This window comes from Hyla sarda, chromosome 13 (assembly GCF_029499605.1).
Source record: "Hyla sarda isolate aHylSar1 chromosome 13, aHylSar1.hap1, whole genome shotgun sequence".
Taxonomy (NCBI): domain Eukaryota; kingdom Metazoa; phylum Chordata; class Amphibia; order Anura; family Hylidae; genus Hyla; species Hyla sarda.
Window position 1 is genome coordinate 42,140,803 of NC_079201.1, and position 17,885 is coordinate 42,158,687.

At 45.4% G+C, this 17,885-nt stretch overlaps 1 protein-coding gene across 3 annotated transcripts in view; it reads left to right on the forward strand.

Moving 5' to 3' along the window:
* Window positions 1-17,885, forward strand: part of TMEM94 (transmembrane protein 94) — a 413,777-nt gene that overhangs the window by 272,140 nt on the left and 123,752 nt on the right. For all 3 annotated transcript variants that reach the window (XM_056550488.1, XM_056550490.1, XM_056550491.1), the window contains 3 exons: window positions 5,184-5,283; window positions 5,363-5,471; window positions 9,337-9,526. In XM_056550488.1, coding sequence (XP_056406463.1) covers window positions 5,184-5,283; window positions 5,363-5,471; window positions 9,337-9,526 — 399 coding nt within the window. The remainder of the gene's footprint in view (window positions 1-5,183; window positions 5,284-5,362; window positions 5,472-9,336; window positions 9,527-17,885) is intronic.

Here is a 17,885-nt window from a genome sequence, read left to right on the forward strand (position 1 = left end):
GGACGTCTATGCTCGTCCAATGGCTGTTACCGGGGTATGACGCGAGCTCCTGACTCGAGACCGCGTCATAACGGCTGGCCCCCAGCTGATTCTTGTAGCTGGGCGCCGGCATTAATAGCCGACATGCGGCGATCTCCGCGGCTGGCTATTAACCCTTTAGATCGCCGCTGTCAAAGTTGACAGCGGCGTCTAAAGGTGCCTATATCCCGTCCCTGGTGGTCCAGTGGGGTGGATCGCCCCCCCACAGCACGATCGCGGGGGGTTGATCCACTACTGAGGTAGCCTGAGGGCTTACCTCTCCTGCTGCGGCGGCTCCGGGGCTCTGAATGATACAGCCTGGCAGGGCCAGGCTTTATCAATCGAGCGCAGAGCACACAGATCATTGTGGTTTTATGAAACCACAATGATCTGTAAGAGGAATCTAATGATTCCTCCTAAAAGTCCCCTAAGGAGACTAAAAGTGTAAAAAATAAAAATAAAAAAAAGTTTAAAAAAGTTTTAAAACACACACATTAACCCCTTCCTTATTAAAAGTTTAAATCACCCCCCTTTTCCCAAATTCCATATAAAAAATATGTAACCATAATAAAAATACACATGTGGTATCGCCGCGTGCGTAAATGTCCAAACTAAAAAAATATATCATTAATTAAACCGCACGGTCAATGGCGCACACGGAAAAAAATTCCATAGTCCAAAATAGCATATTTTTGGTCACTTTTCATGCCATAAAAAAAGGAATAAAAAGCGATCAAGAAGTCCAATCAAAATAAAAATGGTAACGATTAAAACTTCAGATCACGGCGCAAAAAAATAGCCCTCAAACCACCCTGTACGCGGAAAAATAAAAAAGTTATAGGGGTCACAAAAGGACAATTTTAAATGTATAAATTTTCGTGCATGTAGTTATGATTTTTTTCCAGAAGTACGACGAAATCAAACCAATATAAGTAGGGTATCATTTTAATCGTATGGACCTACAGAATAAAGATAAATAGTCATTTTTACTGAAAAATGTACAGCGTAGAAACGGAAGCCCCCAAAATTTACAAAATGGTGTTTTTTCTTCAATTTTGTCGCGCAATTATTTTTTTTCCGGTTTGCCGTAAATGTTTGTGTCAAATGACTGTTGTCATTACAAAGTAGAATTGGTGGCGCAAAAAATTAGCCCTCATATGGATTTTTAGGTGCAAAATTGAAAGGGTTATGATTTTTAAATGTAAGGAGGAAAAAACGAAAGTGTAAAAACAGAAAAATGCTTGGTCCTTAACGTACGTCATGACACCCTGGTACTTAAGGACCCATGACGTACGCGTACGTCATGGACAATTCCGGCCCCCGCACCGGGTGGGGATCGGTCCGGGATGCCTGCTGAAATCATTCAGCAGGCATCCCGTGCAAAGGCCCAGGGGGGTCATCAGACCCCCCCATGTCGGCGATCGCGGCAAATCGTAAGTGAATTCACACTTGCGATTTGCGCAATTCCTGGTCATTACGGGTCTATGGTGACCCGGTGACCCGAAATAGAAGGGGGATCGCGGGTGTCCATGACACCCACAACCCCCCTGAAGAGATAGGAGTCAGGTGGCAGGGGTGCCACCCCTCCTATCCCTGCTATTGGTGGTCTAGACGTGACCACAAATAGCAGATCGGGGGCGGGGGGGTTTACTTTCATTTTCCCCAATAGGCGGGGCAGGACGGGGAAACCCGACAGGGACCAGCGCCGAAGATCCACTTACCGATCCGGAGGCTGCGGGCGACGGAGATCGGTGGGCGGCGACGGAGATCGGTGGGCGGTGATGACGTGTGGCTGGATCCGACGGAAACCGGTGAGTTGCCTAGCGACATCTGGAGGGTACAGTCTGAGACCACTATATAGTGGTCCCTAAACTGAAGCCCTCCAGATCTTGCAAAACTACAACTCCTAGCATGCCCAGACAGCTGTTTGCTGTCCAGGCATGCTGGAATATGTAGTTTTGCAACAGCTGGAGGACCACAGTTTGGAGATCACTTTGCAGTGGTCTCTAAAACTGTAGCCCTCCAGATGTTGCAAAACTGCAAATCCCAGAATGCCCAAACAGCTGTCTCGGCATGCTGGGAGTTGTAGTTGCGTACCTCCAGCTGTTGCATAACTACATCTCCCAGAATGCCCTTTGGTGATCAGTACATGCTGGGAGTTGTAGTTTTGCAACAGCTGGAGGCACACTGGGTGGAAAATACTGAGTTAGATAACAGAATCTAACTGAAGGTTTTCCAACCAGTGTGCCTCCAGCTGTTGCAAAACTACAACTCCCAGCATGCACGGTCTGTCAGTGAATGCTGGGAGTTGTAGTTTTGAAACAGCTGGTGGTATGCCCCCCCCCCCCATGTGAATGTACAGGGTACATTCACACGGGCAGGTTTACAGTAAGTTTCTTGCTTCAATTTTGGGCTGCGGCAAATTTTTTGCTGCAGCGCAAACTCCTAGCGGGAAACTTACTGTAACCCGCCAGTGCGAATGTACCCTAAAAACACTACACTACACTAACACATAATAAAGAGTAAAACACTACATATACACCCCCTTACACTGTCCCCTCAATAAAAATTCAAAACGTATTGTACGGCAGTGTTTCCAAAACGGAGCCTCCAGCTGTTGCAAAACAACAACTCCAAGCATTTCTGGACAGCCACTGACTGTCCAGGCATGCTGGGAGTTTAGCAACAACTGGAGGCTCCCTGTTTGGGAATCACTGGCGTAGAATACCCCTATGTCCACCCCTATGCAATCCCCAATTTAGTCCTCAAATGCGCATGGCGCTCTCACTTGAGAGCCCTGTCGTATTTCAAGGAAACAGGTTAGGGCCACATATGGAGTATCTCCGTACTCGGGAGAAATTGAACTACAAATTTTGGGGGGCTTTTTCTCCTTTTACCCCTTATGAAAAGGAAAAGTTGGGGGCTACACCAGCTTGTTAGTGTAAAAAAATAAAAAATGTTACACTAACATGCTGGTGTTGCCACATACTTTTTATTATCACAAGCGTTAAAAGGAAAAAAAGACCCCCAAAATTTGTAACGCAATTTCTCCTGAGTACGAAAATACCCCATATGTAGGCATAAAATGCTCTGCGGGCGCACAACAAGGCTCAGGAGTGAGAGCGCGCCATGTACATTTGAGGCCTAAATTGGTGATGAAGATTTTGAATTTTCTCCTTCAATTTGCTGCTATTCCTGTGAAACACCTAAAGGGTTAACAAACCTTTTGAATGTCATTTTGAATACTTTGAGGGGTGCAGTTTTTATAATGGGGTCATTTGTGGAGTATTTCTAATAAGAAAGCCCTTCAAATCCACTTCAAAACATAACTGGTCCCTGAAAAATTTCGATTTTGAAAATTTTGTGAAAAATCGGAAAATTGCTGCTATATTTTGAAGCCCTCTGATGTCTTCCAGAAGTAAAAACATGTCAACTTTATGATGGAAACATAAAGTAGACATATTGTATATGTGAATCAATATATAATTTATTTGGAATATTCCTTTTCCTTATAAGCAGAAAGCTTCAAAGTTAAAAAAAATAATTTCATCAAATTTTGGAATTTTTCACCAAGACATGATGCAAGTATCGACAAAATTTTACCACTAACATAATGTAGAATATGTCACGAAAAAACAGTCTCGGAATCAGAATGAAAGGAAAAAGCATCCCAGAGTTATTAATGTTTAAAGTGACAGTGGTCAGATGTGCAAAAAATGGCCGTTTCCTACAGTGAAAATTGGCTGGGTCCTTAAGGGGTTAAAGGGGTACTCCGGTGGAAAACCTTTTTTCTTTTAAATCAACTGGTGCCAGAAATCATATTAAAAAATCTTAATCCTTCCTGTACTTATTAGCTGCTGAATACTACAGTGGAAATTATTTTCCGTTTGAAACACAGAGCTGTCTGCTGACATCATGAGCACAGTGCTATCTGCTGACATCTCTGTCCATTTTAGGAACTGTCCTGAGCAGCATATGTTTGCTATGGGGATTTTCTCCTACTCTGGACAGTTCCTAAAATGGACAGGGATGTCTGCAGAGAACACTGTGCTCATGAGGTCAGCAGACAGCTCTGTGTTTCAAATGGAAAATAATTTCCACTGTAGCATTCAGCAGCTAATAAGTATATAGAAGTAATTTACAAATCTGTTCAACTTTGTGGCACCAGTTGATTTAAAAAAAAAAAAAAAAAGATTTTCACTGGAGTACCCCTTTAATATATTTGTTTCATATATTCACTAGTACTATTGATGTATGCAAAGGTTGTTGAAAAGTTATTGGGCTGTGGTTACTGCATAGCATTTTAGTTCAGATTTTTGTTCAGGCTGGTGAAAACTGTACTGCTTGTGATAAACATGAACTTTTGCCACAATTGCATGCCTTTAGCTGTTACTGTGATCTACTAAGCCTGCTTTCACACTAGGTTTGCAGTGTCCATTTGCTGTATGCACTGGGAAAACACAGCTGATATGTCAAGCATATCCATAGGTCCTTATTCACCTGACTGAGGCCAAAAGAGTGTATTTTTGGCCTCCACTAGACAGATATACATCGGTATACCTTTTTTCTGCTTTATGGAATGGTCTGCTGTGCTATTCTATACAAAATCATCCATTATGTGTGTGTATAATATATATATATATATATATATATATATATATATATATATATATATATATTAGATGCAAATCAAAAAATGTTGCAGAACAGAATTTTGCAGAGACATGCTATCGGGATTCCTCCCTTTATCAAGTCCAAAGCAAATCTAAGCTCACACGCAGAAGACACAGATTACAATCTCACAAATATGCAGGGGTTAAGACAATAGATGTGGAGAATTCACATTAAGATGGGCCATAAATTGTCCAGCTATTGGAACATAGATAAGGATGAGAAAAAGGGGGAGGGAGGGAGGGTGGGAGCAGGGGAAAGACTGTTATTAAGCCAATATTTTATATATATATTTATTTTTATACACATATACACACAAATATATACACACACATATAATGGATGTTTAATAGGCTTGAAAGCTTTTTTGAAGATTAACTATGAGCTATTATTGCGCAGTGTGAAAGCGCCCTAAGAAGAATGCCATAACATTACATTACTGTACACTGCTATGTAGTATTTGCACATGAGCATAATACCTTCTTTATCTATAGGCAAAGCTCCCTCGTGGTATCCATCAAGTTAGACCTCATCTACAAAACATTGATAATGTTCCCCTGCTAGTCCCACTCTTTACTGACTGCACCCCAGAAAGTGAGTAATGTATGAAATATATAAATAACAGAAATTAAGCACTAGAAGATGTTTTCATACTTTTTTGTTTGTTTCCTAGCTATGTGTGAAATGATCCAAATTATGCAGGAGTATGGGGAAGTAACGTGTTGTATGGGTAGCTCTGCAAGTATCAGGAACAGTGGCTTGTTTTTACAAAGTGATATCAGGTCAGCAGCATTTATGACTTTATTTTTATTTGGTTTTAAAAAAGTTAACAATAAGTAATGCATTTTGGCTGTAGTTGGTATTTGACTTTTTTATCCTCTCTTTTTGTTTTTTTATGTGTTCACTGACCATATGTCTTTGTCTGTGCTCAATAAGTTGGTACAGCCTTGTCTCCTATTCTACTGTTCTTCTATTTGTTTTATGTCTTTTTTGTTAGCTGTTTATTCTTTCACATAGTCAATTGTGCTTTGTTTCTGCAGCTCTGTCTTGCTTATGGTCTTATGACACTATATTTTATTCTGTGTCTGTGTATCATGTGTCCCAGCATCTTCTCTTGCATACAAATGGAAAAGTATGTTTTACCTACTTCCTGGAATCCATTCCAATATATAATATGAGCATTTATTAAAGCTTTAAAGGGGTACTCCGGTGAAAACCTTTTTCTTTTAAATCAACTGGTGCCAGAAAGTTAAACATATTTATAAATTACTTCTATTAAAAAATCTTAATCCTTCCAGTACTACTTAGCTGCTGAATGCTACAGAGGAAATTCCTTTCTTTTTGAAACACTGATGACATCACGAGCACAGTGCTCTCTGCTGACATCTCTGTCCATTTTAGCAACCGTGCATAGCAGATGTATGCTAAGGGCAGCATGGTGCTTAGTGGTTAGCACTGCTGCCTTGCAGTGCTGGGGCCTTGGGTTCAAATCCCACTAAGGACAACAATAAATAAATAAAGACTTATTATTATTATAATAACGTCAGCAGAGAGCACTGTGCTCGTGATGTCATCAGAGAGCATTCCAAAAAGAAAATAATTTCCTCTGTAGTATTCAGCAGCTAATAAGTACAGGAAGGATTAAGATTTTTTTAATAGAAGTAATGTAAAAATCTGTTTAACTTTCCGGAGCCAGTTGATTTCAAAGAAAAAAGGTTTTCACCGGAGTACCCCTTTAATGTCATTAATATAAACTTTTGACATGTTGTCTAGACATGTAGATTGTACTAAGTCTCAGTCCTAAAACCTGCTATGAACGTGAGGAATAGCTACCTGAAGTGCTCAACAGTGGCTGGTTCACTATCCGGCTGGGAGTCAAGTCCGACTCACTGCATTAGTCTATGGAGTAAATGAGTCAGAACGGGTGGCCGGCCAGGCAGGGAAGCACACTATGGTGCACTTCAACTGGCTATTACTCATGATCGGTGCAATCTAAACTTTTGACATATCTGAATGACATGTGAAAAGTTTAAATTAATCCTATTAATATTCTGGACCTATGGGTGGAGTTTTATTACTAACAATCTATATACACAGTTGATCACTATGTTATCTCTGGAACCCAATATGGATTTATAATTTAGTTAAAGGGATTGTCCAGTAAAAAAAATGTATTGTACACAGCCCTAACTTATTGAAGAACAAACATTTTAACTCCCCTTCCTTGCTCCCTCATAGCCCCCGGTATCAGGGTGCACTGTCTGCGGACAAGATTGGCGGCACATACTCCATTCGCTCTCTATGGGAGTGCAGAAAAAAACTGAGTGCCAGGGTCTTGGCTACCTATAGGCCAGGTAGATGCTTGCCTAGAGCTTACATTGTATAAGAGTGCTGGGCTGCCAGGGAGCAGGAATTCATTTTTTTCCTCATCTTCTATATGCAGAGAGAGAGCTTTGATGTTTCGACTCTCCTTCTCTCTCTGCCCATGGCCTTTGTTTTCAACTTTATCTGTGTCCTTTAGGACACAAAGTTAATTCCTGCTGCACCGTAAAGCGTACCTGTTATAGTGGGGAAAAAAAGTGATATGTTACTCGGGACCCAATCCTGATCATGTGCATATAATTTTTATGTGTCTCTGACCTATATATCCAGATATATAAGCATTTATCTGCTGGTGAGTTACTTTTTCATTGTGCAAGCTGGAGGGGGCGTGTCAGTCTGTCTCCCTCACAGGAGCAAGCCTGGGCAGTCAGCCAATCACTACTCTCTACTCTGTAACCCTTTCCTCTCTGGTTTTATGCTGTGTCATGTTACACAGAGAAAGATACTTGGAGCTTGCCTGCAGTAATCAGAAGGCATTATGGCGAATTCATCACAGGATAAAATTTATAAATATAAGAATAGATCTTTATAAAATTAGTGCAATAATTTTTTAGATAAAAGTACAGCATTTTTATGAATACATGTTCTATCTGTTTTATCTTCTCCTAATAAAGCTGGATGCCAATAAGCATAGCTGTCACTATGTGTGTCATTCATCTTTCACAGACTCCTGAATGTCTGATCAACTTCTTTGTCATTCAGGAGTCTGAGAAAGCTTTGACTAGTTCATCATGCTGGGAGTTGTAGTTTAGTAACAACTGAAGCTGCAATGTTTGTAAATAACTGTGTTAGAGCAGTGTTGCCTCCAGCTGTTGTTAAACTACAGCTCCCAGCATGTCCACACATCCTTTATCTGTAGTTTTGCATACTCAATAGAAATCTCCTATACTGAATACCGGTATGCTTTAAGGTATCCAGTATGCTGTAAAATCTATAATAGTCTGGCTAGAAGACAGGCGACCCATAGTGGCGGCTATTTTGAGCTTGAATTTCAGGTGAAAATTTCGTTTTTTTTTTTTTTTTTTAACAGGTGCATGTTGTGAAATGTCATATTATAATGAGTCCTGCAATATATGAAAAGTTTTTAACAATGACAGTGCCTCTTTAAAAAAATAAAAATAAAATAAAAAGTGTGCAAACGCCGCACACAAAACTACAACTGGGCATGCCTATATATATATATATATATATATATATATATATATATTATATTTGTGTGTGCGTATATATATATATATGTACACATTACAGTATTACATCGGGAGGGGAAAACTGTTATTCAGTCACGGTATGGGGGTATTGTTTAGTTCTGGTATGGCGGTGTTATTCAGTCATGGTATGGATGCATTGTTCTGTTGTGGTATGGTGGTGTTATTTAGTCACGGTATGGGGGTAATGTTCTAGTAACATAGTTCATAAGGTTGAAAAAAAGACCAGAGTCCATCAAGTTCAACCTATAACCCTAATGAGTCCCTACTGAGTTGATCCAGAGGAAGGCAAAAATACCTCATACTAGAGGTAAAAATTCCTTCCCGACTCCAAATGGCAAACAGAATAAATCCCTGGATCAACTTTCTGTCCCTATAGATCTAGAATCCATAACCTGTAATGTTATTACTCTCCAAAAATGGATTCACTCATTGCATGGTGGTATTTTATGATTCACAAACAGATGGGGGAACACGGCCTAAGTCCGTGTTTACACATCATAGCAAACATTTTTTTTTAGACCAAGGGCCAGACCCCCAAAGGTTTCTGAGGGGCAGAAAAACTAGGTTTTGCCTAGGTTGGCAAAAATCCTTACATCAGCCCACTGTACTCGGGCATCTCCAGCACTCCCATAGATACAGGCACCCGCGATCAAACACTTATGCCCTGTCCTGTGGGATAGGGGATACATTGTCTTTTACTGGACAACTTCTTTAATTTCTTATACTGGTCAGTGGTTTACTATATTATTATGGCCAGTGCTCTCTTTATTTGAAAACAGCTTTAGATCCCCTGCATAGCCATAAATTATTATATTCTGCCTACATAAATAACTAAAATTAGTGTACAACGTATACACTTGTTGTAGCTCAATAGTAAAAGATGATGGTTTTCTTGCAGCATAAGATTCAATACTTTTTATTATTTCCTTTAGAAAACTTTTCCCTTTGCTTGTACTACACCTACAATCACATAGCTATTGATCACCTAACCTTTCCCTATTTTTCTATTACTATTGATACTAACTTGTCAGTTTTGCCTCATATTTTTCCTTAGTATTTCTCTGGATCCATTGTTCCCTTCTCGCTGTTCCTGGGAAATGTTTGGATATATGAGCGGCTCTTTTAGGGTAAACACATTAGAGGAGTTGTCTCCTTTGCACCTCTCAGCTGCACTTAACAGCCTGCCTTGTTCTATATCCTTCAGGCAAGAGGAGAGTATCAGCATTATCCGTCTCATTGAACAGGTCAGTTGCATCTCTGTTGTTGGAGACCTTTGATGTTTGCATTTCTACCATAGTGTCTTTGAACTGAACACCAGCTATGTCATGAGATAAAGCATCAACACATATTATTCATATGTAATTGCATGATATGTAATTGATTTCATTTTAGGTTTATGTATGTATTAATTCTCATTTTGTGTTGTCATATGCACTCTTGCTTTTACCCACTTGGATTATATGTACCAGAAAGGTATTACAATTTTAACTCTTATACATGTACTTGACTCCTGCACCCATGACCTCTCCCCCGTAGACAACCTCAGGACAGGAAACCTAAGAAGATAAAAACAAGACAAACCTCTCCATACTTCTGTTCAGGTTTTTTTTTGTCCTGGGGATTGTGAGCCTGGGAAGATGTCTCCCTGAGACTTAGGCTGCTTTCACATTATGAGCATTCATCCGTTATTAAACGTTAGTTTTCTGTGTGAAAAGGGATGTATAATAACGGATGAAGTAATGGGTGCTAACGGATTAATAAATATTCAACCGTTAAGACCCATTATGACATCCCTCATATATGGCCATAACACCTCTGCCTACAGACTCCCACAGCCGGGACTACTACTACTCCCATCATGGAATGCGCACATTTTTGGAATGGATGGTGAGGTATGATTTTCTGTTTTTGGGGCCGGGTGGTTCGGTCTTGTGTGGGATATTGTTGGACTCGATGGAAAGGGTGGCCCATTTGTTTGGTGTTCCGTTGGCGCCTGAAAAGACTGGGGGCCCGGTTACCGAGATAAAGTATCTTGGGATAGTCATTGACACCGTGGCCTGCAGGCGGCAGTGGCTTTTGCTGTTCGGGCGCGCAAATTGCAGTTGAGGGACCTTCAGTCTCTGCTGGGGCATTTGAACTTTGCATGTCGCATTGTGCCTATGGGGCGGGTGTTCTGTCGGAGGTTGGCGGCCTCCACCTTGGGTATTAGGCGGCCGCATCATTATGTGCAGCTGTCTGCTGATTTGCGGGGTCGGAGCCGCGAGCACATCGCCATCGGGAGTCCCCGGCGCAGGACCCTCCAGCCTGCCCTGTCCGTTTCGTCCGTTGGAGGACTTTCCGGCGGGGCCGGGTCTCCGGTCACAGTGGAGCGAGTCCGCCCGGTTCCTCTCCCCGGCGGTTGCAGCGTTCTCAGCGCAGCTTGTGCAGACATGACAGGCTGGGGAGGGGGGTGGGGCTGAGTCGTCTTCTGGAGCAGTGGCGTCTGTGCTGGATCGTGCACCACTAACTCCAGTGTGTGTGTATGTGTGGGGGGGGGCTGGGGAGGGCTTGTATGTTTTGCTGCGGGAGATGTTGGGTTTGTTGTAGGGGTGTCATGAGGTGGTGGGAGGGTCCCCGGCAGCTGTGTGGGGGGCTTCGGGGTGGGCCGTGGTGGTTGGGGTGCCAGGGTCAGTGCCGTGGTGGGGCTCCTGGTGTGGCTTCTGGGGGGGGCTGGGCCTGGGGCGGCCCCTGGGGTGTCTTCTTCTGTGGTGGTGCCTGCGGTGGCTCCGGTGGTGGCTTCTTCTGTGGTGGTGCCTGCGGTGGTTCCGGTGATGGCTTCTACTGTGGCGCTGCCTGCGGTCGCTCCTGTAGTGGCCACTTCAGTGGAAGCGCCTGCGGCGGCCGCGGGGTCTGATAGAGTAGTGGATGGGGTCTGCTTGGCAGATTCGGCCAGAGGGGAGGTGTATGTGTACTTTGAGGGCCCGTAGAGGGCGCATTTGAAGGCCCGAGGTGCGGGAGCGGATTTGGAAAGTGGAGTATGTGGAAATATTTTCCTAACCCCTTAAGGACCAATGCAAATAAACCTGTACGCCCCTGAAAGACCAGGCCTGTTTTTTCAAATCGGGGATGTCTGTCTTTATTAGAGAATAACTCTGGTAACGTTTTGCCAATCACGATAATTCTGACATTGTTTTTTTGTCACAAGTTGTCCTTCATGTACATAGTAAAAGTAAGCCGATATCATTTGTAGTTTTTTTTTTTTACAATGCAAAAAATCATGAAATTTTTACAAGAAATTACGATTTTTTGCTATTTTAACACTAATAGGTTGCATATATTTATACTTACTGACCAAATAGTTTATGAAACTTATACTTTCAGATGTCTACTTTATTTTGACATCATTTTTTTGTTTTTAATTAACATTTTAAATTAGATAGAAGCCTAACAATTTAACTAGAAGTTTTGAAAATTTTGAAAAGTACATCTTTTTTTATGGGCTATGCAAGGTTTGCAGAAATTAAAAGGTAGTAGAACATAGGAACACCCCCCCCCCCCCCAAATGACCCCATTTTAAAAACTAGACCCCTCAAGGTATTCGCTAGGGTGTACAGTGAGTATTTTAACACCATAGTTTTTTGGCAGAAATTATTACAATGTCAGTGTTAAAAATTCGAAATTTGCAATTTTTCACAAATGCATCATTTGGGGGGCATATTTTTTGTACATCACTTCTGATATTGAAAGAAATGCACCCTATATTTTATTTAGCTGCTTGTCCCATGTTCGGAAATACCCCCACTTTGGCCATATATGGTTCCTTGGCCGCGTGGTAGGACTCAGAAGGAGAGGAGCACCATTTGGCTTTCAGGGCAGAACAGTACCCCCACCCCCACAAGTGACCCCATTTATATACCGCACCCCTACAAGTTATTGGCTGGACCAGGGACCTTTCTGATTGGTCCTTGGTCGGCTGGCAGTATAATGCGTCTGTCTGTGACAGTTAAGGCTCCTGATGGATATATCCGCCATGTTGTGGGAATAAGCACCCGCTCATGGCGAATATATCCATCACTGCTGCGGCTGGGTAGCTCAGTGTGTCCGCTCATGACTGCTGGCGGGAAATCCGCCGCTATGAGTGGACACACAAAGCTACCCAGCGGCCGCAGCAGTGAGCTCATTACCGTGACTGCTGCATAATGAGTAGGATCACATGGTGGACATCCGCAGCATATTACATGCTGCGGATGTCCGCCAATGCGATCCTACACATTATGCATTTTTTTTATTAGATTCATTTAATAAATGTATTTTTTATATTTTTTTTTTACACTTTTATTACATTTTTATTTATTTTTACACTTTTATTTTATTCATTTATTTATTTTTTACACTTTTTAATGCTTTGGAATACTTAGTATTCCAAAGCATTGAAGTTATATGCTGCCTGCCAGTTTTCACTAGCAGGCAGCATATTAGCACGTCCTTTCAGGCAATACCCAGGGCAGACCTGGGGGTCTTTGTAGGACCCCCGGCTGCCCAGGTATGCAGCAGCACCCCGCGATGCTCCGGGGTGCTGCAGGAGAGACAGAGGGAGTCCCCTCCCTCTGTCAAAACTCCTTACAGCACGCGGTCACTTCTGACCACGGCTGTAAGGGTTAAACTGTCAGGAGTGAAGTGAACTTCACTCCCGGCAGTGCGGCAGGTCCCGGCCAGCCGTGGCCACACACAGCACCCCGCGATCGCGATGCGGGGTACTGCAGAGGAGACAGAGGGAGCCCCCTCCCTCTGTCAGAACACTTACAGCCCGCGGTCATTTCCCACCGCGGCTGTAAGGGTTAAAACTGCCGGGACCGAAGTTTACTTCGGTCCTGGCAGTGCAGGAGGGTCCCGGCTGTGTGATACAGCCGAGTCCCTGCCGCGATCTCGTGGGTGCACTGGGCAGCACCCACGAGAATAATGGACGAGTATAGACGTCCAGGTGCGGGAACGGCCGCCAACCTGGACGTCTATATTCGTCCATGGTCGTTATCGGGTTAAGCCGGACAAATCTAAAGAGGAGGAGGAGGAGAAGCAGCGGTATCAGTTCATACCGCGCACCTTCTCCAACTGGCTGCAGGCGTTTGCCATTCTGGCGAGCGTTGTGGGGGAGAAGGCGCCTGAGAACTATTCGGCCCTGTTTTGTTACTTGGATGCCGTAGGTGAGGCTTACAGGGTGTATGGGGGGAATGCTTGGCACCATTATGACGAGCAGTTCCAGCAGAGGAAGGCTGTGCGCCCGCGGTTGCGCTGGGACCATAAGGACATCAGTCTTTGGATGTGCCTTATGCCTAGTCCTCGGCATGGGGCGGGGGCGGCAGCCCTTTTGTGAGGGGGCCAGTGGTTCGGGCAAAGGCTCCACACGGTCGGCTGGCAGAGGCAAAGGGTGCTGTTGGCAGTTTAATGAGGAGCAGTATCGGTTTGGGTCGGCGTGTCGCTTTAAACACGAGTGCTCCGGTTGTGGAGGCGCTCACGGGTTGTCGCGCTGTTACCGCTGGGGCAAGGGTAGGGGTCCGGAGTGGCTGACCATAAGAGGGTCGATGCCGGTGAGGTTGTCAGAGATGCTGCCGTTCCTCGCACGTTACCCAGATAGGCAGGCGACGGAGTTGCTTAAGGAAGGGTTTTCGGTGGGGTTTCGGACACTTTGTGTAGGGATTGTTGAGGGGTGCACAATTTGTCCACGGCACTGGCACATCCGGAGGTGGTGGCCGATAAGCTGTTTAAGGAGGTGGCGCTGGACTGGATGGCTGGGCCTTTTGTAGCACAGCCGTTGCCGGACTTGTGTTTATCCCCCTTGGGGCTGGTTCCGAAGAAGGAACCTAACAAATTCCGCCTCAAACACCACCTCTCCCACCCGGAGGGGGTGTCGGTGAATGACTGCATAGAATCAGAGATGTTTGTGGTGGTTTAGCACATTTTTGGAATGGGTGGTGAGGTATGATTTTCTGTTTTTGGGGCCGGGTGGTTCAGTGATTAATGTTGGACTCGATGGAAAGGGTGGCCCATTTGTTTGGTGTTCCGTTGGCGCCTGAAAAGACTAGGAGCCCGGTTACCGAGATAAAGTATCTTGGGATAGTCATTGACGCCGTGGAATGTCAGCTGCCGGCTGACAAATTGTCGGAACTGCAGACGGCGGTGGCTTCTGCTGTTCGGGCACGTAAATTGCAGTTGAGGGACCTTCAGTCTCTGCTGGGGCATTTGAACTTTGCATGTTGCATTATGCCTATGGGGCGGGTGTTCTGTCGGAGGTCGGCAGCTGCCACCTCGGGTATTAGGCGGCCGCATCATTATGTGCGGCTGTCTGCTGATTTTCTGGCTGACTTGCTGGTGTGGCGGTCCTTTCTGGAGCGTTACAAGGAACAATCTGGTTTTTGACGGGATGGTCTCCAATAGCACCTTGGAATTGTATATGGAAGTGGCGGGCAGTGGGGGTTTTGGTGCATACTGGCAGGGTCAGTGGTGTGCGAGTGCTTGGCCAGAGGAGTGGAGGGCCGCTTGGCTGGTGCAGAATTCAGCGCTCTTGGTACTGTTTCCAATTGTGGTGGCAGTGGAGATTTGGGGGGGATCAGCTCCGGAGGATCTGTTTATGGTGTGACAATTTGGGGGTGGTTCAGGCAGTGAACGCGCAAACTGTGTCATTGCCGCCTATGGTGCGTCTGCTGCGCCGGTTGGTGCTGCGGGGGTTTGAATTGAATTCTCCGTTTGTTGCACGTCATGTTCCTGGTGTGAGGAAGGACATAGCGGATTCTCTTTCTCGCTTTCAGTGGGAGCAGTTTCGGGAGTTGGCTCCGGAGGTGGAAGATCAAGGTGCGCAGTGCCCGGCGTGGCTGTGGCAGCTGGGCTGAGAGATGCCTTTGTGTTGGTTCGCCAGTCCGTAAGTGAGGTTACATGGTTAGGTTATAGCAGATGTTGGCGGGAGTGTGAGCCTGTGTTGGTTGATGTGCGGGCGAGTCAGAGGACTGGGAAGTGTTGTTGTTGTATTATGTGGGTGGGTGTTTTGGGGTGGGGTTGTCCCCGTCCCGGCTGAGTCGCCAGTTGTCTGCACTGTCCTATTGGTTCAAGTTCGGGGACTGCCTGACGTGACCAAGTCGCTTTTGGTGCGGCAAGCTGCTAAGGGGTTTCATAGGGGTGTTCAGGTGGGGGACTCATGCCGGCCTGTTTCATTTGAGTTGCTGGAGCGCTTGGGGTCTGTGCTGGTGGAGGTGTGTGTGTTGGAGTATGAAGTGGTGTTATTTCGCTTGGCGTTCTCCCTTGCGTTTTTCGGGGCTTGCCGGGTCTCTGAATTGGTGTCGCCCAGTAAGGTGGTGGTTGGGGGTTTGCTGGTGACTGATGTGGGTGTGGCTGACTCTGTTTTGGAATGCTTTGTCTGCCGGTCTAAGACGGATCAGTTGGGTTGGGGTTTTATGGTGCGGCTGGTGGCTCTGGATGCATCCGCCATGTGTCCGGTGGGATGTTTCCGGGCTTTTTTGTCCGTGGGGGCGGGTTGTGGGGGCCCGCGGTTGGTGCATGCTAATGGTGATTGTTTGTCTAGCTTCCAGTTCATTCGGCTGTTTCGGAGATGTGTTGCTCCATTGGGCGGTGAGGCAGGTGTTTTTTATAGTTCGTTCCGGATTGGTGCGGCTACTGAGGCCGCTCGGTGGGGGCTGGGGCCGGAGGCCATTAGGAGGATTGGCTGGTGGGAGTCGGGTAGGTTTCAGTTGTATGTACGGCCACACTTGTTGCAAAGGGGGAGGGTTATTGGGGGTTGACATTGTGGGTTGTCTGATTCCTTGGCCTGTTACGTTTTGTGTACTGTTTTTCAGATGCTGGTCTTATTTGGATCGTGGGGCACTCCTACGTGCGACGGGGCGGTGTGCATGCCGTGGTGTGGCCTTATGGTCAGCAGCTGGGTTTCCCAAAGGGCAATGGCTCAGGTGTGCTGGTTGGGAAGGGGGGGGGGGGTCTGTTGTGGTCAGAGCTCCGTCCGTTTGTACATTCTTTTGTGGTGGTGGATCCGGCCCCAGACGTGCTACTGGTAGACACGGGGGGAATGACTTGGCAGTTTGGACCTCGCGGTCTTTGATCAGGGACATCAAGCTGGATCTGCTGAGGTTGTGGTCTCTGGTTCCGGGACTTGTTGTTGTTTGTTCCGACATTGTGGCAAGGCTTTGTTGGCGACAGGCACGGTCGGTGCGCTGTGTGAATCGGGCTAGGGCCCGGATCAACTAGGCAGTGGGAAAGTTTGTTGCTAGCAAGGGGGGGCTGGTGGTTCGGCACATTGACTTGGAGGTGTCGGATGCGGATATGATGGATGCGGATGGGGTCCACTTGAATGGTATTGGTTTTGATCTCTGGACATTGTCGATCCTAGAGGCGGTCGAACAGGCCGTGAGTTTGTGAAGGGGCGGCCGGGTGTAAGGTCTCACGCCTGGCCGCTGTGGCAGGAAAGAAAAGGGGAGACTTGGAGGCATATATGGAAAAGTGGTGGCAGTGGCCCGCTTATACCGGCCCCTGGTGGAGCTGGGAGGGAACCCAGCTGGTTCTGGATGGATACTCTCTGAAGGTTGGGCTCTTGGGTCAGGGGGAGAGGCAACTAAGGGCACAGTAGGAGAAGGATGGGATTCGGTTGCCTTCAGGTCCCCCCCCTTCATTCTGGAGGAGTTTTAAGAGCTCAGGTTTAAGCAGATTTGCACTGTTATTGTTATATTTGTTTTTGCACTTTTATATCTGTTTTGGAATTGAGTAATGTGAATATTTATATATTTATGGTAACGTTAAATGTGGTCCATTGTGGCCGTTTCTACCACATTCAGGTGTCCGTGTCTTGTGGGAGAGGTGGTAGTAGGTCAGCGGATCTAGATGATCCCCTAGTCAAGTGTTTTTCCTGCTATCGCCTCTTTATGACTGTCCTTTGATGGAGGATGAGAACAGTAGTCCTGCCAAGTGCAAGTGCATGCGTGTGTGTGTGTAAATGCATCTGTGCGTGTGTAACTGTATGTAAATGTGTGTGTGTGTAAATGTATGTAAGTGTGTGTGTGTGTAAATGTGTGTGTGTGTGTAAGGCCTCCTTTACACTTGCCTGGCATCTGGCATTTTTTCCTAGAACCAATAGAAAAACCAATCCTGTACCACGAGCCACCCCAGAGAGGCAGCGGGAGATTAGGGAGGTAAACAAGTGTCTCACAAGCTGGTGTAGGAAGGAGGGGTTTGGATTCATGGAGAACTGGGCCGACTTCTCTGTCGGATACCGGCTCTACCGTAGGGACGGGCTGCACCTCAATGGGGAGGGTGCAGCCGTGCTTGGGGAGAAGATGGCCAGAAGGGTGGAGGAGTGTTTAAACTAGGAACTGGGGAGGAGGTAACCTACAACATAGAGGGGGAAGATAGTGTAGATAGAGAGGTGGGACTTATTAATGTACTTAGGGGTAGAGTGGAGGGAGGGGTTAGAACATTTAATAGGGATAGACTTCATAGGAAATAAAAAAATACACCTTTGCATTGCATGTTGACTGATGCCAGAAATATGACCAATAAAACTGACGAACTGGAGTATATAATGTCTGAGGAGAATTATGAAATTATGACATAGAGGGTATAACAGAGACA